The sequence below is a fragment of the Salmo trutta genome, chromosome 14, assembly GCF_901001165.1.
Source record: "Salmo trutta chromosome 14, fSalTru1.1, whole genome shotgun sequence".
Lineage (NCBI taxonomy): Eukaryota > Metazoa > Chordata > Actinopteri > Salmoniformes > Salmonidae > Salmo > Salmo trutta.
Genome location: NC_042970.1, coordinates 17,421,973 through 17,449,634, shown reverse-complemented (window position 1 = coordinate 17,449,634; position 27,662 = coordinate 17,421,973). Strand labels below are relative to the sequence as shown.

At 40.1% G+C, this 27,662-nt stretch overlaps 1 protein-coding gene across 3 annotated transcripts in view; it reads left to right on the top strand.

The window, feature by feature from the left end:
• Positions 1–27,662, top strand: part of LOC115207538 (contactin-4-like) — a 242,940-nt gene that overhangs the window by 97,777 nt on the left and 117,501 nt on the right. For all 3 annotated transcript variants that reach the window (XM_029774693.1, XM_029774694.1, XM_029774692.1), the window contains exons 4-5: positions 10,587–10,762; positions 22,809–22,904. In XM_029774693.1, the coding sequence (XP_029630553.1) occupies positions 10,587–10,762; positions 22,809–22,904 (272 nt within the window). The remainder of the gene's footprint in view (positions 1–10,586; positions 10,763–22,808; positions 22,905–27,662) is intronic.

The following is a 27,662-nucleotide window of genomic DNA, read 5'->3' as shown; positions in this document are numbered from 1 at the left end:
CTGAGCATGCACCCTTTTGGGGCCCCAGTGTTGAGGATCAGTGGAGATGATGTTTCCTACCTTCACCACCTGGGGGTGGCCCGTCAGGAATTCTAGGACCCAGTTGCACAGGGTGGGGTTCAGACCCAGGGCCTCAAGTTTAATGATGAACTTGTAGGGTACTATGGTGTTGAATGCTGAGCTATAGTCAATGAACAGCATTCTTACATAGGTATTCCTCTTGTCCAGATGGGATAGGGCAGTCTGCAGTATTATGGCGATTGCATCGTCTGCGAATCTATTGGGGCAGTAAGCAAATTGAAGTGGGTCTAGGTTGGCAGGTAAGGTAGAGGTGATATGATCCTTGACTAGTCTCTCAAAGCATTTCATGATGACAAAGGTGAATGCTAAGTTTTCTGTACCCAAGCCTTCTTGGGTACAGAAAAAATGGTGGCCATCTAGAAGCATATGTGGACAGCAGACTGGGATAGGGAGAGATTGAATATGCCCGTAAACACATGCTCTGAGGATGCGGCTAGTGATGGCGTCTGGGCATGCAGCCTTGCGAGGGTTAACACGTTTAAATGTTTTATTCACGTCGGCCACGACAAGCAGAGCCCACAGTCCTTGGTAGCGGGCCATGTCGGTGGCACTGTGTTATCCTCAAAGCATGCGAAGAATGTGATTAGCCTGTCCAGAAGCAAGACGTCGATCTCGGCGACGTGGCTGGTTTGCTTTTGTAATCCGTGATTGTCTATAGTCCCTGCCACATATGTTTCATGTCTGAGCCGTTGATTTGCGACCCCACGTTATCTCTCTATACTGAAGTTTAGCTTGTTTGATTCCTTTGCGGAGTGAGTAACTACACTGTTTATATTCTGCCATATTCCCAGTTACCTTGCCATGGTTAAATGCGGTGGTTGGCGCTTTCAGTGTCGCGCGAATGCTACCATCTATCCACGGTTTCTGGTTAGGGTAGGTTTTAATAGTAACAATGGGTACTACATCTCCAATACACTTCCTTATAAACTCAGTCACCATATCTGTGTATGAGTGTAGATTATTTTCACAGGCTACCCAGAACATATCCCAGTCCACGTGAACAAAACATTCCTATAGCGTGGATTCCGATTGGTCAGACCTGCATTGAGTAGTTTTTAGCACGGGTACTTCCTGTTTGAGTTTTTTCCTGTAGGATGGGAGGAGCAAGATGGAGTCGTGGTCAGATTTACCGAAAGGAGGGCAGGGAAGGGCCTCGATATTGATATGTTGATAGAACTTCGGCAGCCTAGTCCTCAAATTTGCTTTGTTAAAATCTCCAGCTACAATAAATGCAGCCTCAGGATATTTGGTTTCCAGTTTGCATGAAGTCCAGTGAAGTTCTTTGAGGACCGTCGTAGTATCGGCTTGAGGGGGGATGTAAACGGCTGTGGCAATGATGGAGGAGAATTCTCTTGGGAGATAATATGGTCGGCATTTGATTGTGAGGTATTCTAGGTCGGGTGAACAAAAGGACAAAATAACTTTCTGTATGTTCCTAGAATTACACCATGAGTCGTTAAACATGAAACACACCCCTCCGTCCTTCTGCTTCCCGGAGAGATATTTATTCTTGTCTGTGCGATGTACTGAGAATTCTGCTGGATTTACCGACTCTGACAGAGTATCTCGAGAGAGCCATGTTTCCGTGAAATAAAGTTTGTTCCTGGCCCCGATGTCTCTCTGGAAAGAAATCCTTGCTCTAAGCTCATCAACTTTGTTATCCAAAGACTGAACATTAGCAAGTAATATGCTCAGAGCGGTGGGTGGTATGCTCGCCTCCTAAGTCTAACCAATAGGCCTCCTCGATTGCCTCTCCTTCACCGGCGATGTTTTGGGTCGGCCTCTGGAATAAATGTAATTGCTCTGGGAAGAGTGAACAAAGGATCTCCTCCAGGGAAGTCATTTTCCTGGTCGTAATGCTGGTAGTTCTGGTGAGTTACCGCAGCTATAATATCCAAGAGTCCTTCCCGGCTGTATGTAATGACACAAAACATTTCCTGAGCTAATAATGTAAAAAAATAGTACATAAAAAACGAAATACTGCAAAGTTTCCTAAGAGCTAGTCCCGATGCTGCCATCTCCGTCATCGCCATGTTATCCTACATTCCCACACCACCGCAGAAGCTTCGGGCATCTTTCCAATTAAGTAGTGTAGTTTTGTTGTTGGCTACTTGAAGATAACTAGGGCCTATCATTCGCAGCCCACCTCTTCCAATGCATTGTGGAAAAGTGTGCATCAAATTCTACTAGATCAGTGGTTCCGAAACTTGTTATAGTCCCGTACCCCTTCAAACATTCAACCTCCAGCTGTGTACCCCATCTAGCAACAGGGTTAGCGCACTCTCAAATGTTCTTTGTTTCCATCATTGTAAGCCTCCACACACACACTATACGATACATTTATTAAACATAAGAATGAGTGTGAGTTTTTGTCACAACCCGGCTCGTGGGAAGTGACAAAGAGCTCTTATAGAACCAGGGCACAAATAATAATATTATAATAATCAATACTTTTGCTCTTTATTTAACCATCTTACATATAAAACCTTATTTGTTCATTGAAAATTGTGAATAACTCACCACAGGTTAATGAGAAGGTGTGCTTGAAAGGATGCACATAACTCTGCAATGTTGGGTTGTATTGGGGAGAGTCTCAGTCTTAAATCATTTTCCACACACAGTCTGTGCCTGTATTTAGTTTTCATGCTAGTGAGGGCCGAGAATCCACTCTCACATAGATACGTGGTTGCAAAGGGTGTCAGTGTCTTAACAGTGTGATTTGCCAAGGCAGGATACTCTGAGCGCAGCCCAATCCAGAAATCTGGCAGTGGCTTCTGATTAAATAACATTTTTACAGAACCGCTTGTTGCAATTTCGATGAGGCTCTCTTGTTCAGATATCGGTAAGTGGACTGGAGGCAGGGCATGAAAGGGATAACGAATCCAGTTGTTTGTGTCGTCCATTTCGGGAAAGTATCTGCGTAATTGCGCACCCAACTCATTCAGGTGCTTTGCTATATCACATTTGACATTGTCCGTAAGCTTGAATTCATTTTCACACAAAAAATCATACAATATGGAAAGACCTGTGTGTTGTCATTTTAATGCAGACAGAGAAGAGCTCCAACTTCTTAATCATAGCCTCAATTTTGTCCCGCACATTGAATATAGTTGCGGAGAGTCCCTGTAATCCTAGATTCAGATCATTCAGGCGAGAAAAAACATCACTCAGATAGGCCAGTCGTGTGAGAAACTCGTCATCATGCAAGCAGTCAGAGAAGTGAAAATGATGGTCAGTAAAGAAAACTTTAAGCTCGTCTCTCAATTAAAAAAAACGGGTCACTACTTTGCCCCTTGATAACCAGCGCACTTCTGTATGTTGTAAAAGCATTACATGGTCACTGCCCACATCATTTGCAGTGCAGAAAATACACGAGAGTTCAAGGCCTTGCTTTGTCAAAGTTAACCATTTTCACTGTAGTGTCCAAAACGTCTTTCAAGCTGTCAGGCATTCCGTTGGCAGCAAGAGCCTCTTGGTGGATGCTGCAGTGTGCCCAAGTGGCATCAGGAGCAACTGCTTGCGCACACGTTACCACTCCACTATGTCTCTCTGTCATGGCTTTTACGCCATCAGTACAGATACCAACACATCTTGACCACCAAAGTCCATTTGATGTCACAAAGCTGTCCAGTACTTTAAAAATATCCTCTCCTGTTGTCCTGGTTTCCAGTGGTTTGCACAAGAGGATTTCTTCCTTAATTGACTCCCCATAAACTATAGGACATATACCAGGAGCTGTGCCAGGCCCGCCAAGTCTGTAACTCATAGAATTCACTGGCTTGTATGTGTAACAGTATAGCTTCCGTCCCTCTCCTCGCCCCAACCTGGGCTCGAACCAGGGACCCTCTGCATACATCGACAACAGCCACCGTTTGAGTTTATTTTATTTTTACAGGGACAGTGCACATTAATCAACGTTTCAGTAAAAGTGCCGGTTTTAGCCAGCCGGCTAATTTTCAACCGCAGTCCCTGGGCAGGTTATTAAAAACAATTACAATATAGACAATCATTGAACAGTGAGCACACGCAGAGTAACATAGGACAAGCAAGACATAGCATACAGACAGAGCAACATAGGACAAGCCAGATGTAGCATACAGACAGAGCAACATAGAACAAAAAGCAACAAGACAAAATCCATAAAAACAACAAAGTGTTTCCACACCTCACAAGCTACAGACAACAGACAACATGGAAAGTGGCAATACACAGCTAGTGATTATGTTCACAAATCTGATTGACCTTTAGCCTTGTCTTCATGCATTTTGTGAAAGTGTGATATGTGGTGCAGTTGTGTGTGTCTGATGGCAGTGTATTCCAGACATGGGACGCCCATCACTACACAAAAGCTGTGGCCCTTGCAGAGCAAGGGGAACAACTACTTCAAGGTCTGAGAGTGAGTGACGTCACCGATTGAAACACTATTAGCACGCACCCCGCTAACTAGCTAGCCATTTCACACCGGTTACACTCACCCCCCTTTTGACCTCCTGCTTTTCCGCAGCAACCAGTGATCCGGGTCAACAGCAGCAATGTAATAGTATAGCTTCCGCCCCTCTCCTCGCCTCGAAACAGGGACCCTCTGCACACATCAACAACTGCCTCCCACGAAGCATTGTTACCCATTGCTCCACAAAAGCCGCGGCCCTTGCAGAGCAAGGGGAATAACTACTTCAAGGTCTCAGAGCGAGTGACGTCACCGATTGAAACGCTATTAGTGCACACCCCGCTAACTAGCTAGCCATTTCACACCGGTTACATATGCAAAGCTGTAATTGTTTCAAAACATCTCCTTCCATGTCACTGATGCGTTGTGAAACAGTGTTGTTTGATGAAGTCTTTGTCTGTATAGTTTTTTTGGCCTTTTCCCCCGGCATTGTCCCAGCCATATCCGCGGCAGCAGGAAGAATTAAGTCCTCCACAATAGCATGGGGCTTGCCTGTCCTAGCCACTCAGTAGATCACCATATAAGACCCTTCTAGCCCCTTATTATTAATGGTATCTGTTGCTTTTATACATGTCTGACTACTCGAAAGTCGTCTTAATTCTCGCTCAAAAAACTCCCGTGGCTTATTTTTCAAATTGGCATGTTTTGTTTCTAAATGGCTGCTCAAGAGTGAAGGTTTCATTGAGTTGTGAGATAGTACTTTTGCACATATAACACACTGGCTGAGGAAAGGCACTACTCCCAATATAAGTGAACCCCAAATCAATGTAGTTCTCATCATATTTGTATTTTGTTCGGTGCTAAGGTGGCAGTAGCTCTTCAGCTGCATCAGATTCACAACTGTCAGTGTCCATCCTAGCTGGGCTGACAACAAATGTAGAATTACTGATGCTAGCATTGGATGTGCTCGTGGAAGCAGAACAACTTGTGTCGTCGACAGATACAGCTGTAATACTGGTATGTGTCACTATGGCCTTATTTGTTTTACCATTTAGCCATTTTCGAATGAGCAATGAGCAACGGAATGAGCAGCAGCTACGTTTGGCTACATACAGACCGTTAGGATGTTAATTATGGCTACCTGTATTTGACATTGTGTTGTTATTTCGCTGAACACTAGATGGTTTAGTTTATTCCCGTGTGGCTCAGTTGGTGGAGCATGGTGTTTGCAACGCCAGGGTTGTGGGTTTGATTCCCACAGGGGACCAGTATGAACAAAAAAAATGAAAAAAAAGGGGAACAAAAAAAAGGAAATGTATGAAATGTATGCATTCACTACTGTAAGTCGCTTTGGATAAATGACTAAAATGTAAATGTTTAGGTTTATTTTTGGCAGTGAAACGAGGCTACTCAGGTGGAAAACAAAATCACCCAAATGTATAGCCCCATTAGAAAATATAAATGGACTGTTTGAAAATGTGAAGGAAAAAAAATGTATAGCCCATTTGGAAAAAAATCACATTTTTATTTGGCGTACCCCCGACGGCATTGCGCAGCTACCGAAATCAACGACTAATGGGAAACAATGCAATCATGCATGACGCATTCTCATTATGTGAAAATAAATGTTTAATAGTATCCTAAATTTTGAAAATCAAGTAGGGTTTAAATGCCAGGATGTTATACTAATTTAGGATCTCCATCTAGTACAGGTATTCCCAAACTGGGGTACTCAAACCCCCAGGGGTACACCTCATCCCTACTGTGTATCTAATTGGTCAGCTGTCGTCAAAGCCGAAATGAGGAAGACATCCAGGCATTTAAAGTATACTTGATTTTCCAAATGTCGAATACTATTAAGCTATTTTCTTTTGTATACCCAAACAGCATACTATTTAGGATGCAAGTGTGGATATTCAGACATGGCCAGTGTCTCTTTTCCTCTTTCTGCACGGTTCATTAGTCTATCGAAAATGTTGTGTGTTGTATCTCTGGCAACTACAAGGTTCAAATCAATCATGTTTGCTCAATGAAATTGCTGGGGTGAGATTTAGAAGGATTGGTACATTTAACACTTGGGATTGAGCCAGCTTAAAGGATGACCTAATCAGCTGTTTCCTGTCAAGGTCGCTATACAGTCCTGTCAGAGCACAGAGCCTGGCCCGGGAAGGGCTGCCTGCCTGCCTTCTAAGACGGTCTTCCTGAGGGCAGCTGCAGACTAAATCATCTTCAAAGTTCATTAACTGCACATCACACAATCGTATACTGTGACAGGCTGACCTCAGAGGTTGGGCATTAAATGTGGCTCATCCTCTTATATGCTTTAAAACTGTCTGTCCCTACAAGCATAAAGCTTATAACAGAATATTCACTCTGGATAAAAGAGTCTTTGTTCTGTGGCACTGGGTCTATTTGGTTTTCCCAAAAATTAAAGCGCCACGCAGAAGGCTAAAGGAAAGGAACAGACCGTGTAACATTCTACAAACTCATAAGCCAGATGGCATGATATTATGCCACTGTATGGACGGCCTGCTGGAACATGATTGCATAAAGCATGTGCTTAACAAACAGAGCTGCTATACCAGTGTCCCCCTCTAGAATGATTAATAGTCTATTCGATTATTAGATTATCTGCAACATGTACTTGTACTTGATTTAATTTATTGCTCAATGTATCTTAGCCATGATATTAGCCGACTCAATTCAATACAACAGTCATTGTCAGGTCAATATCTAGTGGCAAGACAATGGATTTTCATCTTAGTATGTTGACCTAACTCACTCACTTATTCCTTACCTCAGCAAGCTCCTTGTGCAGCTTAATGCTCCAATGTTGACCTAAATGAAGTGGCGTTTTTTGTTTTCTCAGTATTACCATATCAGTCAAAGCTGTCTTCTCTCATCCAGAACTTGCAGGAATGTGATATTCAATATTGGCTGTATTGAATCACTCTCTCTGTTGAAGAAAAATAATATAACAACTTTGAATAGGCAGACTGCTTTGAATACAATTTTTTTCTAACACAAAAACAGCCTGGTATGAGAGCTGATGAGGACCACTTCTCTGAGATAACGGATCATGTTAGAGGCTCTTCTCATATTATCAAGTTTCTCTTTCTGAAAGCCTGAGTAGTTAGAGTAGACTCACCACTGTGCAGTAAAATATTGATGTTTTTGTTTTTCTTGCATTGGAAGTAAGTGAATGGCTTGAGTTGCCTTATGAGATGGTCGGTGAGGACCTTTACCATACTATAGTGTAGAGTAATGAGGCTCTGGAGACCACAGACTTGTGTACGTAGTGTAAGGCTGGTTTGCAGTAGGCATGGTAATGTATCACTGAACTATTATATATCTACAGTGTCTACAGTACCAGCTTGTAAAGTAGTTAAAGACGTTTGTACGCGGTGCTACCCCCATAAGCACTATGTATTTAAAGGCATGGTCATATTGTATTCTGTAAGAACAAAGCCACCGTGAACTGTTTGTAATCATATATTTTTAGTTTGAACTACATGCTCCCTTTTGCTAAAGGAATGATGTTTAGCCTCTTTACTCTATTCCAGTCATAATTGCCATAGCACAAGAACACCATGTATGGATCTGAGTTATTCTTCCCTCTCTATAATGAAGCCCTGGGAGAGATAACCCTCAGGCTCAGTTTCTATCCAAATGCTTGATATGGTTGGTAGTTGTCTAAATGGTAGATGAAAGAAAACAAAGATTTTGATGTCAAACGTTTTGCTTTTAACCTGTCATTAACCTTTTACACTTGTCCCTTTATTATTATGCCTTCTCTAAGGTGAATCATACAATAAAATACCTTAAATCTATTCAAGCAGAGCTACACCAACCTAATAAAGATATTGTCACGAATGCTTTGACAAAGTCACGCTATTTGTTGAGCTGTTTAGAATTCATAAAGACAATCAATTATTCTCCTTACTCCAAATAAATAATCAGCAATTAATCGCTCTGGACTCTAATCATGGTTTGAATCGTCCATATCCCAATAAAGTGCTTAATACCTTTCATGCTTAGTAGGGATTCATATTTTCCTGGTATTTTACAAAATGTCCCTTCCCGAGAATAAATCACTTTTCTCCCGGGTAACACAGTATTTCCCACCAAAACCGGAAGTGTCGTTCAAAAGTATTATAAAGTATATAAATATATCTGGAATTGATTAGAGCTTTGATCCAAAATTCAAGGCTGATGCTACTCGAGTCTGATGAGCCATACATTGAATACGTTTTATGAGCCCTAAAGACATTTAATGAACCCAAGCCCAAAAAGTCCAAATGATTGTGCCATTATCCAATACATTTATGATATAGGCTACTGAACATTACATTTTTTTATTTCAAACTACCCGTGAGTTCTATTGGCTGCTGTATTTAACGTTAAGCAAACGAGCTTGAATCCCTCTTCGAATAGTCTATTGGTATAAGAAATGCCAAAAAAATGATGTCCAGCAAACTGTTATTGGGGGGTGAAGTCAGGCGCAGGAGACCAAATATGCACTAGCAGAGCATTTATTCCTGAGTCCAAAACACCATGAACAGGCATAAAAACCAGACAAAATAGTCCACACAAAAGGGCCGGAACGCAGTCCAGAAAGGAACGCCAGTCCACATAAGACAAAGAAAATATAACTCAACCCCCACAACCACGACAGGAAAACAAAACAATCCCTCACGAACCCAACCTGGTAGGGTGAGACTAAATAACCCACTAATGAACCTAACTCAAAACAGGTGAAACACAAGACAGACAAAACCAAACGAAAAGGGAAAAAGGGATCGGTGGCAGCTATTAGACCGGCGACGACGACCGCCGAGCGCCGCCCGAACAGGGAGAGGAGCCACCTTCGGTGGAAGTCGTGACAAGTATTTTTTAAGGAGAGAGGCTAGCAGAGCACAGGTGTGTGCATATTACACAAGAGACAGAGGCTATAAGCCATCATTAATTAGCTAAATATAAGTCTAATAATGCATTGAATATATTACCTGAAAGAGGTAGACTAGTACATCTATATAGGGCTATATATCAATCTAGAACAGGGCTATCTATTTTGGAATTGAGTTGATGGAGAGAGAAAAAGACAGAGAGAGTGCCCGCGCGTGCACTGGTTTAAAGCAACGATATTTGAGTGATAGGCTGTTTTAAAACTCTGCAGCTGCAATAAAAAAATATCTTACAATTAAAAAATAAAAGCCAGATGGAGATGGGTAAATTAGACACGCATTTGGTCTTTATATTACTGTAGCATAGGCTATGCTGCAGCAAATTTAGGCCTATCTGTCACAAGAAAAATGATGATGGTGATGAGATGATACTGTAGGTCTACATGGATTGTGAACTGCGCTCCATACTGAGATGGGCTGTCTGTCCCCACCCCTGCAGAGGCCGTAGAGAAGCCAGATGTAGACATTGCACATTATTTCACAGTTCCACTTCACGCCATGCTGTTCATATAAATAATTTAATATAATTTACCGGTTTCTCTGAGTTATTTATCCCGGGAAAAGGGAGTGATTTTGGGTGGTAAATCCCGGTAAATCTCGGTAACCGGGTTCCCGCCATTCAACCCTAATGCTTACTCATCTGTGAAATTTAGTTTGGTATCGTAACCACCTTTCTGCTCTATGTGGAGGGATTGAGGAATCTGCTGCCTACATAAGTGAATTATATCATTCACTGATCACCTCTAACACCAATTATAATCTCATAGCCTGGTGTAGAATGCAAAAGTGCAGAATGCAGTGGGCTAGCCATTAGTTTTAATTGTTGCAGCGTAATGATTAATCTGCATTTTTATGCTGTTTGACTTGGTGTCTAGCAAGATGGATGGCCACAGAGGTTGTGTATTCTTGGTGAGTGAGGTCTTTTCTGCTGTGTTGTGCCGGCCGTCAGTGTAGTTCACTACTTAGATTAACGCAATACTGTGGGGCATGGTTTGAGGGCGCTCTTGATCCTTTACTAATCAAATTAAGGTAAAATCAGCATTTGCCTTCTTTGAGGTTTTTGTCAGAATTTCCCTAAAGGTACAGTACATGATCTACAATAGATTGAAGTTAATAGTGGATCTGGATCTGACTGCTTTTCATTTTGTTTTTAGGTGGAAACTGAATGGCACCGCGATCACTCCCAAATCAGGCTCACACTATAGCCTGTCTGGAGGCAACCTCCGAATCAGCCATTTAAACAAAGACCAGGATGCTGGAACATATCAGTGCCTCGCCTCCAACTCTTTTGGGACCATCGTGAGCCGAGAGGCCAGTCTAACCTTTGCATGTAAGTCACTAACTATCTTTTATTCCCTCTCTGATCATACTGTACTAGCCAGCAGTGTGAAGGCATGTGACAGAAAAGATATGTCAGTGGAACTTGTCATAGTGTCTCGTGTCCTGCCTGATAAAGCAATCAACATGGAAGCGTCTCCTTGGGGAGCAGCATTTGCCAGTGCTGTGACTCCACACTCAGGATCTTAATCCTGATAGAGCTAATACATTAAACTACAACTCCAACGCATTAAAATAACTCTTCATCACTTTCCTCAAGCTTCAACTCAAAATAAGTAACAATAAATGCCTACACTACCACATACTGTCTTTATAATACAGGACAGACTTTCAAAGATGTTCAGTTAAAGTATATTGAGCAAACGTAATGTCATAGTTAGTACAAAAACCAAACAGAAATCATCTTCTCTCAGCATGTGAAAATAATGGGAATAGAAGAATAAGATAAAGATAAGATAAAGCAGTATATATCTATATTATTATTTTTCTTGGACATTATAACTGACAGACATGAGTAGAAGAGGATAAATGGTCCCATGTGGCTGTTGGTAGAGCATGGAACTTGCAACACCAAGGGTTGTGGGTTTGATTCCCATGTAGGACTAGTACGAAAATGTTTGCACTCACTACGGCAAGTCACTCTGGATACGAACGTCTGCTAAATGACTAAAATGTAAATAAAAATAGCAGAATTTCTGCACATAACTGACAGACTACGGTCTGCATTTAGCTGTTTTCCAATTGAGTAAGAGGAATGTCAATACTCCTTTCTGCTTCTCCAGTTATTGGACATCCCAGTTATTGGACATCCTAAAATGACGACATGGACAGTGAAGTGAATGATGGCTTCTTCAGATTCAGTTCTGATGCCCCACGGTGGGAACAAGGCCGCCCCAACCCTCACAGGCCATTTATTTTGTCCCCCTGGCCGGGCCCAGTCTCACTCCGGAGCAAAAGTAATCCGATTCTGTAGGGAACTCCACTGTCACTTTTGGGCGAAACAGTGACAGTTCCATCAATTGTCTGGGCCTGACCTTAAAGTCTTGGGATGTTGTCACATAGTAAGGACCTGCATCTGTGACTGTCATCTGTCTTCTTTATTACTCTTGGTATAGCTTAAATAACTCCACATGATGATTGAATGGTGCGGGTTCAAGACAATACTTTGAAGGGCAGTTGATATTATTAGAGAGTGTATCTTGCAATTTGTTAGAGTATGTGGCTCTCAGCTTCATGTCAACATTGAAAGATTTGATTGTAAAATTAAAGCAGAAAGCATTGATACATTAAATTAATTCCATTGAAGAAGAGGACATTTAATACACTGTTTATTGATCTCATCAATACTTTAGATATGAGTGATTATTGATGGATTTGGCCCTGTTATGCCTGCAGGCCAAATATACTATACATCATATTGATCCATGTGTTTATTTCTTACCTGTTTCCATGTTGTCTGTTCTTGACCTTGAAAATGGTTTTATGTTGATTCAGATTCAATCTTTGAATGGTATTTCACAGTGAAATTTGAACCGTCTTTTCACTGTAACATGCATACAATATTTAATGCTCTTAAGTGGTGCATCCCAGTTCAGCTCAATCAATAATACATTCTGTCAGCTCTTAAAATAATGCTCTTAAAATACATTCGATGGCAATATGCATCAATCAATATCATCTTCTTCCAGAGAAGCGTAATGAAAGTTGGCTATTTATGTGATTCAAAATATTCTCTGTGATTCATTTGCTGGAGCTTGACCTGATAAAGTGGAGATAATACACTGAACAAAAATATAAACACAACATGCAACAATTTCAAAGATTTTTCTGAGTTACAGTTCATATCAGGAAATCAGTCAATTTAAATGAATTCATTAGGCCCTAATCTATGGATTTCACTTGACTGGGAATACAGATATGCATCTATTGGTCACAGATACCTTTAAAAAAAGGTAGGAGCGTGGATCAGAAATCATGTGGTGTGACCACCATTTGCCTCAAGCAGCGCAGCAGATCTCCTTCTCATAAAGTTGATCAGGTTGTTGATTGTGGCGTGTGGAATGTTGTCCCACTCCTCTTCAATGGCTGGGGGAAGTTGCTGGATATTGGCGGGAACTGGAACACGCTGTTGTACACGTTGACCCAGAGCATCCCAAACATGTTCAATGGGTGACATGTCTGGTGAGTATGCAGGCCATGGAAGAACTGGGACATTTTCAGCTTCCAGGAATTGTGTACAAATCCTTGCGACATGGGGCTGTGCATTATCATGCTGAAACATTAGGTGAGTGCGCCGATGAATGGCACGACAATTGGCCTCATGATCTCGTCACAATATCTCTGTGCATTCAAAATGCCATCGATAAAATGCAATTGTGTTCCTAGTCCGTAGCTTATGTCTGCTCTGTTCACAACGTTGGCATCAGAAAAACGCTCGCCCATGTGACACCATACACCCTGTCTGCCATCTGCCCGGTACAGATGAATTTGGGTTGGACGTACTGCAATGTTGGTGGAGGCTTATGGTAGAGAAATTAACTGCACATTTTAATGTCCTTTTATTTTAACCAGCACAAGGTGCACCTGTGTAAGGATAATGCTGTTCAATCAGCTTCTTGATATGCCACACCTGTCAGGTGGATGGATTATCTTGGCAAAGGAGAACACAACATTTGCTTGCACAACATTTGATAGAAATAAGCTTTTTGTGCGTACATGGAACATTTCTGGGATCTTTTATTTCAGCTCATGAACATGGGACCAACTCTTTACATGTTGCGATTATATTTTTGTTCAGTGTAAAAAGGGTTAAAAAACAATGAACATCAAATGGTCCCAAAGTACTTTAAGGAGATATGATTTTCTCTGCCTTTCCTTGCTTTAATTGCATAGATACCGAAAGCCTTTTCAGTAAGATCCGTAGGAAATAGATAATTGTCATAATGGACGCGCTGATGCTGTCTGAAGAAAAAGCTCTGCCTCCTAATTCAGTAATTGGGTTCTGGGTATAGAAAGTCTTTTTTTAATTGAAATAGGCATTGATAGTAAAACTCATGCATAGTGTCTTAATCATGTTTCTTGTGTACTGTAATTTATTTTGCAATACTTTAATGGTGTTGTGATACATTTCCTTGGGTTTATCAAGGTCTGAATGGTTAAAGTAAAAATATTTTAAGAATGTCAAGAATTAATAGATAAGAAAGATTTTCTATGTTTTTAAAAAATTAATAGCAATCTCTCAAACTCTGTACTGTTTTACTCTCAAACTCTGTACTCTGTACTATCATGTCCATGTCACCCGGCCCCTTTCAACACTGTGGATAGTTATTCTCCCTCTCGCACTCCTTTTCCATTTGGTACAACAACTGTCATGTTTATTTCATTCTGTCTCAATATTCATGGGATTTGTCATTTATTCCTCACAACCCTCTCACTCTCAGGATAGACTTGTCCTGGTTGATGTAATGTTCAATCTGTTTGCTCTGTGGATACAAATCCTCTGATGTTGGAACTGTTGCTCACTTTAGTTTATACTGATGGCTAGTTTTCCATCTGCTCATTTCCCTGTCTATGAACTTGAAGTGACAGTGGGGACAGGGAAAGAGCTGTCTGAAATAAATGGAATATCTTATACGGCGGGCTGCCTACGGATCAATTCCCTCCCCCCAAAAATTAAATAATAATAATAATTTTAGGAACTCAGTCGGGGTCTCAATTTACTGTTGAGAGTTAGAATAGAAGAATACAGAAGATGCAATTTCGACATTTGGTTGTGCATCAGCAGTTTTCTCTCAATTGTTATGTCAGTCACTGAGTCACTCAATTAGCCTATGTCAACTACCATTTTTTAGATTGGTAAGTTAGTCTGGCCAGCTATCTAAACTTGTAATAATCATGGTTGAATTACCGAATGGGTGGTTCCCCATTGGTTTTATTAGTGACTCTCACTCAAATATCAAATTAAAATCTGCAAACATTTCTCTCCACCCTATGGCAAAATGAGTAGAATTGCAGGAAATTAGCTGTAAAACTGCAAATTTTTCTCTCCGCCCCATGACAAAATTTGTAGAATTATAAAATTGCAAAATGTTCTCTACTTCATGGCAAAATACAGAGAGAATTTGTTTTCACTTAGGTCCCCCAAAAGGCTAAGCTAGGCTCTGACTGCATGTGTGGGCAGGAATTTGGGTAAGCAGAACCACGAGCCCCTCATGATGAGTTCATGTTTTTTGTTGCCCCCACCCACATCAAAGTTGCCCATCCCTGTGTTATACCATCTGCGTCTGCTTACATGTAAGAGATTTGGCAGTCATGCTTAGATACAGTGGTGGAAACAGTACCCAATTATCATAGGTTCCTGTCCTGCTAAGCATTCAAAATGTAACGAGTACCTTGTGTTGTTAGGGAAAATTTATGGAAAATCCTATACAATATTTTCTTTAGGAATGTAGTGAAGTTAAAGTAAAAGTAGTCCAAAATATAAATAGTAAAGTCAAGTACAGATACCCCAAAAAATGATGTAAGTAGTACTTTAAAGTATTTTTACTCCAGTACATTACACCACTGGTTAGATATCCTTTTTTTCTACTAGTAATACCCCATGTGTATTGTTTACTGCACTGTTGGAGCTAGGAACATAAGCATTTCACTACACCTGCGATAAGATCTGCAAAATATGTGTACGCAACCAATAACATTTGATTTGATTTGAATTACAACCAACCAACACCCAGCTTTTGAATTTCAATATGGACAACAAATCGGCACTCTGAATAGGTATATGTACATATTCTTCAGTTGGAGAAAGTTTTGTTCCTCTAGATATTTTCCGGGATTGTCAATGTTACCCCCCTGAGTAGCAGTGCTCCAAATAATCTGACGTTACCCTTCCTCCCATGAACTTGTGATGGATGGTGGTGCTGCCAGTGAGGAGTTGGTCCTGTCTGCTGCCTGACGCATGGCTAACTGATGGATAGAGGGCCGCTCTCTCACTCAATACCGCCTTCCCTTGATTATTATTTCTATTGATTCTTTATCAGTGATTATGTAAAAGATGTACACCCATAATTCATATGGATGAATAGCTTGTATATACAATGTTTCTGAGTCACAGAGTTGCCACCTCAAAGGTCATGATTTCAATGTGATACATTGTTCTACAGTGTATTATTGTTTGACTACAGAGTTAGACCAAAGATTTACCAATAATAAACTATGGGATGTATTTGTTGTCAATGAAAATGGAAATGTGGGTCCAGATTAAAACTATGTTAGTGCAGACATTTTTATATGTATACATTTTGCCACAATACAGTCCTCAGTTGTTTTTAGTCTATATTCATAGAGTACAGCTGTATTTCTCTCACAGAGCATGTGCAATTATGCAGACAGATGTGCTGTTTTTTTACTTCCGTTTTTTCATCTTTTATACGAGCCCCCCGCATCCAGAGATTTGAGAATCCTACTAGATTTGCTAAACATGGTGTAAAATTCCCGTAACTCCTGAAGGATTTACATGAATCCCTAGTTTAAATGCAAATATTTCCTGAACACTACTCTCCAGCTGTTGTGATAATGTGAATAGAGGGAGTACGGTAAGCTGAGTTAATTAAGTGTAAATAGCTACCAGCTATATTCTGGCTTTAGAACTTTTTTACCTGCATAGACTGTATGCAATTGCATCAGATGTCATGTGCTTGTCTCCCCTTTGTGGCTTTAAACGGTTCTTCTATGATAAGAACAAAATGAAAGTAAATATCACTCATTACTATACATTTGAACCTACGCTTTTTAAACCTACGCTATGATGTAATGTCAGCTACAGTTAACCCCAGTTACAGTAAGTTAAGCGTGAAAAGAGGAATCTAACTTTCAAGTGAAATGAACTCCCCTGTGAAACGAAATGCTTACTTGCAGGTTTTGTGTATGTGTGCCATTGAGGGTGAATATGCAAGACAAAACATTTAGGTGCCTTTGAATGGGGTATGGTAGTAGCTGCCAGGTGCACCGGTTTGACTGTGTCAAGAACTGCAACACTGCTGGGTTTGTCCTGGTCAACAGTTTCCTGTGTGTACCAAAAATGGTCCACCACCCAAAGGACATCCAGCCAACTTGACACAACTGTGGAAAGCATTGGAGTAAACATGGGCCAGCATCCCTGTGGAATGCTTTTGACACCTTGTAGAGTGCATGCCCCGACGAATTAAGGCTGTTCTGAGGGCAAAAAGGTTGCAACTCAACATTGGGAAGGTGTTCCGAATGTTTTGTACACTCAGTGTATATTACTTTACCTTAATTTCTCAATAAATCGTGGGAAGAGTAGTTCAATACCAACATTTACAAGGCCTGCCTCTTTTCTTGCGACTGAGGTGAGAATTATTAGACATATCTCTTGAAGGCTGACTGCATGCTTTCATGCTTTCTTTTGAACAAAAAGAGCCCATGTGCACAGCTGTGTGCTCAGAGGAGCATGCATTTGGTCAAGTCCCCAGCACTGTGCCCTCTGACCTTACAGGCTCTTCTTAAGGCATTGGCTGTATCATTCTGTAATAAGGATTTTGGCTGGGATCTTCAGGACCTTTTTGCAACAATGGTTTGTTTGCTCTGCTTCTGCTTTTAGGACTGGAGGGAGCACAGTTTGATTTTAGCACTATCATTATCTCTCTATGTGTGTGTGTGTCGGCGCGCGCACATGGGAGTGTGCATGTGTATTTTATCAGGATGATCAAACATAGCCTCCTGCACTGGCAGTGAAGTGGCCCCAGTACCGATTCTTGTTACTACAACGGCTTTTATCCTAAATAATGCCCAAAAATATACTTTGTAAAATTTACTCAGCACCTTAGATGTCCAATGCTTTTGTCCACTTTGTTCCTTCAGGCTCTTTATTTCCTAGGCTCTCTGGGGCTTTTATCTAGCACCCCATCCTGTGTTGAGATGAAAGAGGGTGGCAGTGTCACTCCAAACCTTTTGTTACCAATCCCCTGGTTCCCAGATTGGACCACTATAGACACAGAATTACCTCCATGGGCCCACATGTACGGGACATCTGCAAGCCATTCATTAAAACTGTGTTTTGATAGAGAAAAGTCAAGGAGTCTAGACTTACCAAATGAGGAGTTCACTTGCAGACAATAAGCCCAGTCAGTCAGTCAGAGATTCATGTTTTATATCACATTCTCTTCTACCTGTAAAACTGTCTAGAGTTTAATTGTGCAATTTGAACTGCCATAGCACATGAAACCAATTTGGATGTAGACAAATGTGTTCAGAATACTATTCAACATCAATTATTCACAAATGGAATTCACTTTCTACTTATTTCTATCAGTGTGCGGTTCAATGGTATCAGAAAATCATCTCTCTTTTTTTAGAGATCAGTTAAATTGCTGAGGTAGATGCATATAGCTAATTGACTCTTAATTGCCAAATCTCACATTCATCTGTGAGAAATTGCAAAGAATTGCTTTTCTTAATAGAGCTTAAGAGTCTCAAATAGCTATTAGCAAAAGTGTGTTCCTGGGTTAAGAGCAGATTTATGTTTGAAGAAATAATTAAAGCCTGCCTCCTAATCGACTTGTCCCATAACCAGTATGACATATATTAGCTGACCTTATAGTCCTCTTAATAAATCAGTGAGCCCAGTAATTTAACATTTAAATCTGCTCCTGGAGCAGAACTAACAGCAATCTAGTTTGAAAGCAGTTTTGGTTGGTTGCTGAGAGAGATGCTCAAGACTTCCATCAAGTCGCCCTGGAAAGAGAGCGCTTTCATTCCAGCATTGATGCTCGAGGTGACATAACATATGGAGCATATTACAGAGCAAGGTTAATTAAGGTTAATTCATCCAATTGGAACAATATGTGCTCTTAAATCTGCACCCGTCAAAATAAATGTCTCTTTGTTCCCAGTGGTAGAAAGATACAGTATGAATGTATTTTGTGTCACCAGCTGTGTCCCCAACAGTCAAATTCTTTCTAACTTTGGCCATTTTTATGTAGACAGGCTTCATTTTAGACAGTTGCAGTAAGTTACCACACTGCAAAAAATGAAAATCTTACCTACTGTAGATTTCACCTAGATTTTTGTTTATCTTGTATTGAGATAATTAAGTCAAAATTACTTGATTTTTGTTGATTTAGCTTACCCTGAAAATGCATTTGTCTTGTATTAAGATATTCGGACTTGTATCAAGCCTTTTTTTAGGTTAAAATAAGCTAAATTATCTGCCAGTGCACTGAGATAATTTGCCTTGATATGACGCCAGATAATTTTTCTTATTTTAATCTACAGTAATAAATGGCTTGATACAAATCAGAATATCTTAATCCAAGATAAATTATCTTGATGCAGTTTCTGGGTAAACTAAATCAACTCAAAACAAGTAAATGCATTTTCTGGGTTAGCTAAATCAACTCAAACATGTCATTTCAACTTAATTATATCAATACAAGACAAATTTTTTTTAGGTATGATTAAAAAAAATTGCAGTGTACTGGTTAGTTCATACTGTCCCCACGTCAAACTGTGTCATCACATATAAACAAAATGGAACATTCAGTACACTGCAACAACAACAAAAAATCTTACCTAGATTTTTTATCTTGTATTGAGATAATTAACGCAAAGTTACTTGTCCATAAGCTCGCTGCTGCTGTTTTGTCTTTGTGAGATATCTACAGTACCTGTCTGTGCAACTTTTTCTCCAAACTAATTTATGTGTTTTGTGGAGCTGCTCCTTTCATGTCTGTGGTAGTTGTGGCATTATTCCAAATCGAATCACTGCTTACAGCCTCTTGAAAGGCATTGAGAAGTTCCTATTGCAATGTATTTATCCAGCTCCCACCCGAGACTCCTCTGCACACTCATCCATGAAGACTGTTCTATGCTCCCCGAATTACCTTTACCCAGATCTGCTGGGCAACAATAGCAGGGAGAATTGCAGGAAGCTGTTGTGACCTGTTATTGTTTTCCATCAATTGTCAAGCATAAATTAGTTTCAATAAAAAGGTAATTTTAGTTTCTAAGCCATTTTGAAATTGCTTTGTAGTGTTTGCGGTAGTAAGAGTGATGAAAAAAAACACAATGGAAACCTGATAACCACTGGAGCCATTAAAATCCTTCATGTGTGACTTAGGCTAAGCAAAATACTTTCTGCCTACTGGAGCCCCATATTGATTTGGGCCTTATTGGTTTTATCCACAACACTTTGGGTCCAATATCGACTTTTTAATGTTTGGGGACTATGAGTTCATAATTTCAGATGTAAAATTACATGATTACAGTTATTTTGCCGTCTGCCTCAGCTGTGATATGTTTCCGTCTGGCTCAGCCGTGCTACAATGATCTAATCTAGTGTTGATAACATTCTCATGTGGTAGTGATTCCTATATGGTTGCACAGTGTTGTATATACTGTTTGATACCCTTTTGTCTTATTTCTCGTCTGTTTTTCTAGTATTACATTATTATTGATTATTGCATTGTTGGGTTTTGAGTTTTTAAGAAAGGCATTTCACTGTACTTGTACATGTGAAATTAAAACTTGAAACTATTAAATATTTAAAATGTAGTACAAGGGGTGCTAATTAAGCAATTGTTTGTGTAGTGTCCAATTGATTTAACGACTTTGACTGCATGAAGCAGTAATAATCATCTTCAACGTAAAAGCTTTCACAGCACTGAAATGTTTCAATCTGTTCAGCTTTGCCCTAGACTAATGTATTTTACTGCAATGGGTGGCTTCATAGATATTTAGATTCTTCTTTGTGTTTGGGGATTTTCTTGGTTTGGTCTCAGCCCAATGACACTCCTTTCTTTCTCCCTCAATTGTATTGATTAATGGAGTCATTAAAATTCAGTTTTTTGATAAGATGTTATTCCTTAATCGTGTGAATTTAGAATGCTTACTGTATGCAGTGTTCATAATTTTTGGAAGATAGACATGTTAGCTTCCATCTTTAGACAAATGGTAGTTTTCATCAGCTTTCTGTTCACTTGGCATTATTGGTGACAATACTCTCACATTGAGACTTGGGATCCCTCAGTAAACAGCAGTGGTGTAAATTACTTAAGTAAAAATACTTTGAAGTACTACTTAAGTAGTTTTTTGGGGTATCTGTACTTAACTATTTTTATTTTTGACAACTTCTACTTTTACTCCACTACATTCCTAAAGAAAATATGTACTTTTTACTCCCAGACATTTTCCTTGACACCAAAAAGTACTTGTTACATCCTCCTCATGCAGGACAGAATTATAGTCCAATTCACGCACATATCAATTTAACCAGTTGTCCTCCATACTGCCTCTGATCTGGCTGACTCACTAAACATAAATGCTGACTTTTCTCTGTCTGTCCATATATAAACAGGAAATCGTTATGTCTGGTTTGCTTAATATAAGGAATTTGATGAATGGCATGTACTTTTACTTTGTACCTTTACTCAAGTATGACTGTACTTAAAGGAAAATTAAAGGAAAATACAGAAATCATTGCTGTATGATGCGTTTTGCATCATATGACGCAAAACGCAGCATCATATGATGCAAAATACATCATATGGGGATGATTTTTGTATTTTGAAACTTACATGTCTTGAAAACTTGATTGCTGACAAGCAAAACATTTTGGGACTATGTCAAACATGGACTAATGAAACAAATACCAAAAGATAGTTTTTAGTGGGACGCTATCGTCCAATTTCGACACCTTCCGACACCTTAATTCAAATTAAATTACTATAAATATTAAACTTTCATGAAATCACAAGTGCAATACATACAAATAAAGCTTAACTTGTTGTTAATCCAGCCGCCATGTCAGATTTCAAAAAGGCTTTACGGCGAAAGCAAACCATGCGATTATCTGAGGACAGCGCCCAGCACACAAAGGCTTAACAAATCATTTTCAACCAGGGAGTTGCGACACGAAAGTCAGAAATTTAGCTGGCGCGCTTCAGTCAATAATCCACTCGGTTTCCCTCCTTCAAAACGCATACAAAATGAATTCCCAAACGTTACCAATAAACTAATCCAAACAAGTCAATCAACGTTTATAATCAAACAATAGGTACCCTAATACGCAAATAAATGATAAAATTTAAGACGGAGAATCGTTATTGTCTTTACCGGAGATAAACAAAAAGAACCCGCTGTCTTGGCCATGCGCTTGGAAACACCACAGCCAAAATGGGAGCCACTTAGAAAAACTCCAACTTCTCCATCATTTTTCTTTAAACCAGCCTGAAACTCTTTCTAAAGACTTTTGACATCTAGTGGAAGCCCTAGGAACTGCAATTTGGGAGGGTTTCGCCTTATAATAAAAATGCCAGCCATTGAAATCAGTGGTAGGCTGAATTTATTTTGGGGGGGGGGGACGGTTTGTCCTCGGGGTTTCGCCTGCCATTTCAGTTCTGTTATACTCACAGACAATATTTTAACAGTTTTAGAAACTTTAGAGTGTTTTCTATCCAAATCTACCAATTATATGCATATCCTAGCTGCTGGGCCTGAGTAGCAGGCAGTTTACTTTGGGCATGCTTTTCATCCGGACGTCAAAATACCGCCCCCATCCCAAAGAAGTTAAGTACACTTAAAACAAGATACTTTTAGACATTTACTCAAGTCGTATTTTACTGGGTTACTTTCACCTTTACTTGAGTCATTTTCTATTAAGGTATCTTTTTTTCAGCTTAAGGCTGTTTACCACCTCCAAATGTGTATACTTACTGCACAAGACAATGCTCACAGGGATTTCCATTGCGACTATTCATCTCCAGCTAAATACTTCTCACTACTTTTTTTTCTGACCAATGTTTACTTTCGATAAGTTGGATGCACAGCACAGCTGCAGCAAAGATGAGATTTTCAATTTTGAATAAAAGAGTTAGTCTTTCCTTTCTTTTGTTTTCCCTCTAATTTGTTTTCTTGTTCTGCACAAACATGTTTTTTCCCGTGTGTTTTATCTTGCAAACTATCAAAGATTTGTTGGGCCACAATCCAACAGGGGGTTTTAGATAATGCCTATTGTTTTTCAGACTTGGGAAACTTCAAGACCCACCGAAGAAACTCAGTGTCAGTTCGCGAGGGACAGGGGGTGGTGCTGCTGTGTGGTCCCCCATCTCACTCTGGAGGTAAGAAAGCAAACACAGACTCTTTGCAGTGATAACTGAGCAATGCTGTTTCACCCACTTGTCAGGCTATTCTCTCTCTCTCTCTCTCTCTCTCTCTCTCTCTCTCTCTCTCTCTCTCTCTCTCTCTCTCTCTCTCTCTCTCTCTCTCTCTCTCTCTCACATTTAAACTTTTCAAACAGCTGTCTTAAGAAATGTCCAAGGCTGAGGCATCAGAAATGGAGAGTGGGGTTTCCAGACTCTCCTCTCTGCAGCTTTCGGCTCCTGCAGCTGCTTGTCTTACTCTTGCTCATGGTTCTAAGACCAAACTGCCCTCTGGAGAGACAGGTTTTTGTGTGCCACTGGCCTACTAGCCTATAGCTCACTAAATTCAACCAACACCCTCATCACCAGCCTCTGTGGAGGGCCAAGTGATCTCCAACAGATCTTTCCCGGTATGCAATATATACTGTAGCTCAAACATGATCTTCTTCTGCTAACCATGGGGCATCAAGCCATTCTTCTCTGTAGGGAGTTCAGTTCTCTCCCTAACAGCCTTGAAGTCCCACCTCTCCTTTTCCTCATTTATTGGATGTATGTGAGTGCCTCTCAGGCCTCCTCACCCTCTCTGTGCCTTCCATGGTCCTCTGTAGCTCAGTTGGAAGAGCATGGCACTTGCAACATCAGGATAGTGAGTTTGATTACGTAAAATGTAAGCACCACAGGAGGCTGGTGAGGGGAGGACAGCTCATAATAATGGCTGGAATGAAGTGAATGGAATGGTATTAAAACATATTAAAACCATGTGTTTGATACCATTCCATTAATTCCCTTCCAGCCATTACAATGAGCCTGTCCTCCCCAATTAAGGTGCCACCAACCAGCTGTGGTATGCACGCAAAACTGTAAGTCACTTTGGATAAAAGCTTCTGCTAAATTGAATATATTATTTATATTTTATAATTTCCTATATCAGTGTGATTACTTTTATTCATTAAGAGAGTAGCATGTGTATTTGCAGCGTATTACTGGTGTTGACAGTGTTTCTCAATTATAAGCACTTTATTAGCTTCATATCCAAAACATGTTTTCTCATCAAAATACTGTTGGTTGATGTCAGTTTCTTTCACATTATAAACGCATCAGAACTGAAAATTGTAATTTTCAGTTTTACTGAATATCCTTACATGATAAAACTATAATTAATTACTTTTTAAAAGCAAATTGAATTTCTGTCTAGTTCCATGGTGAAGCATACAGCATGTTGCTTCTATTGTATTTTCTATTTTATGTCACACAGATGTTCATAAATTGTTAACAGGTCAAAAGAGAAAAATGAATTGCTTTAGTTCTCACCACTTCTTAGAAAGTGAATAATACTCAGAAGTGAAGAGGATAAGTTTGTATTCCCTTTAGCTGAAAAGGGTGTCTGGTGTTACTTATTCATAAGCTTACTAAAATAAAACAAATAGAATTTATCTTTTGAACATTTGTACCCGCTCAATATTTCTGAAATATCTGAACTGAATGTGCAGCCAACATGACAAAGCTTGACAAGTAGGCCTACCAAAATGTTTTCTTGTTATTTGAGTATTTGAATATTTCTGTGAGAGAAAACTGGTAGAAATTAAAACAATTCGCTTTAGCCAGGCATGGAATTATATATTTCTGAGTTCTGTCACAGTAACACCATTATAATGACAGTGCATTTTCTCATGCTATGACTATAAGCATTAACTGCTACTGTAGGCACACATCTGGAAAAATAGGGTATCCACAGATTTCCAATCACTTATGCACTATCATTTTGGCTGTCACCTTTGTCTTTTGGCACATTCTGTCTTGTTTTGGCAGATGGATCAGATGTGATGGCTTCCATCTCTTTCAGAAACAATTAAATGTAACACCAGCTTTGCCTCACCCATTCAAACCTCTCTCACAGATGTCATAAATTCACTTACTAGCCCTGCAGTGAAAAAAACTGAAAGTACAGTAAGGCAGAGGTCAAAATTGTTACCTGGAGAAAAATGGGGGAGGACCACGCTTGGTGCTGCCTTAGAAGGCGTGTCACAGGCTTCGTCCAAAAAATGCAATATCTGTGCACGAGATAGAGAGCGCGAAAATGTAAAGGAGGACCGGAGATAAGCTTGCTACTGCTGTAATTGATTTTAATAAAAACAATGTTTTGTTGCCCTCAATGAAGCTATTTATCAGCGCTATTGACCTCACAATAAGCCATTTTCAAGTTATTTATATAACTTACATTACTATGAAGCAGCAGCTGTGGAGATGGACAGTGCATGGGTGTTGAAAGTAGGCTAATTCAAGAAGGCCTAATTGATTTAAACAGTCTTTATTTTAGACTTTAGGCTACTAACAACAAGAGGGCTTTGTGTTAGAGCCTATTTATTCCTATTCAAGAAATAAGAGTTAGGCCTACTTGCTTGACAGCCAAATTAATGGGCTCTATTTTTGGCTGGTGTTAAGACGATGCTAGTGTCAAACTCATGTTTGTTGCCAATTTCAACCTGTTAAAGCCAGCTCTCTGCTATTTTTAAACTTTTGCGCAAGGATTGGTAATTTGTCTTCTTTTTTTGTATTGTACCCCCTTTTTCATGATATCCAATTGCGATCCAATTACGATCTTGTTTTATCGCTGCAACTCCCCAACAAACTCGGGAGAGACGAAGGGCGAGTCATGCGTCTTCCCGAAACATGACCCGCCATGTTTCGGAGGAAACACCATTCAACTGACAACCAAAATCAGCCTGGAGGTGCCCAGCCCACCACAAGGAGTCGCTAGAGCACGATATGCCAATTAAAGCCCTCCCAGCCAAACCCTCCCCTAACTTCGACAATTGTGTGCCGCCCTATGGGACTCCCGGTTGCAACACAGCCTGGGATCGAACCCAGGTCAGGAGTACCTTAGACCTTTCTTATATCAGCTTGCTTGCGTTTAGATGGGAGGGGTGGAAATATTTGAGGTGTGTCCTTAAAAACATAATTGAAATTACTATTTTCAGGCAGCATTGGTAGGGATATTTAAGACAAACCAAAATCTGGTTTTAGCGGTTGGTTATGGCATGAATTTTGACAGCGGAAACGCAGCCTATCCAGCTGTGACGTACCCTGCCCATATGCACATGAAACAAGAGTAATGTGCTTTTGGTGCCTGTACACTTAGAAACGGTCTGGCTCATGAGACTCAAAATAAATCTTAATCACCAATTATTAAAAGATCCATTTTGAGAGGAGCAAAACAGGGAGCTGACATTCCCTTTTTATCTAAATATTTTAGGCAGGCCTCACTCCCTCCACATACAACACCCGTTCTGCCAGTCACATTCGGTTAAAGGTCCCCAAAGCACACACATTCTGGTTCGCTCGACTTTACAGTTCGCTGCAGCTAGCAACTGGAACGAGCTGCAATAAACACTTAAAACTGGACAGTTTTATCAAAATCTCTTAATCTCAATCATGGACACTCTTACTGACAGTTGTGGCTGCTTTGCGTGATGTATAGTTGTCTCTACCTTCGTGCCCTTTGTGCTGTTGTCTGTCCCCAATAATGTTTGTACCCTGTTTTGTGCTGCTACCATGTTGTGCTGCTGCCATGTTGTGTTGCTATAGTACCATGTTGTTGTCATGTAGTGTTGCTACAGTACCATGCTGTGTTGTCATGTGTTGCTGCCATGCTATGTTGTTATCTTAGGTCTCTCTTTATGTAATGTTGTGTTGTCTCTCTTCACGTGATGTGTGTTTTGTCCTATTTTTCTATTTCATTTATTTTTATTTTTAATCCCATCCCCCGTCCCGCAGCAGGCCTTTTGCCTTTTGGTAGGCCGTCATTGTAAATATGAATTTGTTCTTAACCGACTTGCCTAGTTAAATAAAGGTTAAATAAAAAAATAGATATAAAATACAAATTTTAAACATGCAGCTCCTGTTTTGGATGTGCATAAAACAACCTCCATGATGTAGGCTACTTGTGTCCATGCACTTTGTATTTAGAAGTTATTTTTCTGTAACAATTGCTTGTTTTACGTTTGATATGGTCAAAACACAAGGCCTCCGTAACTACCCTTACCCCTAGGCCTACTATAACGAAGACTGGTTCAACAGCAATGTGTTGTCTTTTTATCCTGCCGATTTTATGAAATCATTACATTTTACATTTATTTATGGTTGTTGTTTTTTTTTTTTAAGATGCAGATTGCTTGTTTTTCGAGAAAAATAAATATTCAAACTAAACTTTTTAGAACGATTCACCATCCTAGTTTAATTATGTCGTCTATCTCATGCTGTCTGGTCCAAAAAAGTATGACACTGTTGCCAGAAGTAGTATTGAATGCAGATAGCATTTGGCCTCCCTTGATAAAAAAAGTTGATAATAATAGCCAATCAGCGTTGAGCTCGACTGAGTGAGCTCCGCTGTGAATGGTCCTGGCGTGCCAAAACAAAGTGTCAAGGGAAGCCAGTTTGGATTTGGCGTCACTCCTATCTAATCGCATCGAGAGCATACATCATTGACAGAAACAACTTTAATTGTTGCATCTTGTTGTGTAGTTGTCCTCCAGTGGCTAGCTAGCTAGATAAAATTGGCACTTTCCTAAATTAGCCATGGATGGAGATAGGGATTTGGACTTGTGGTTTTACTTAATTCTCTGTACTGACCAATGATTACAATGGCAATTCTGATCTGAAGCCTTCCCTGTAGCTCAGTTGGTAGAGCATGGTGTTTGCAACACCAGGGTTGTGGGTTTGATTCCCATGGGGGGCCAG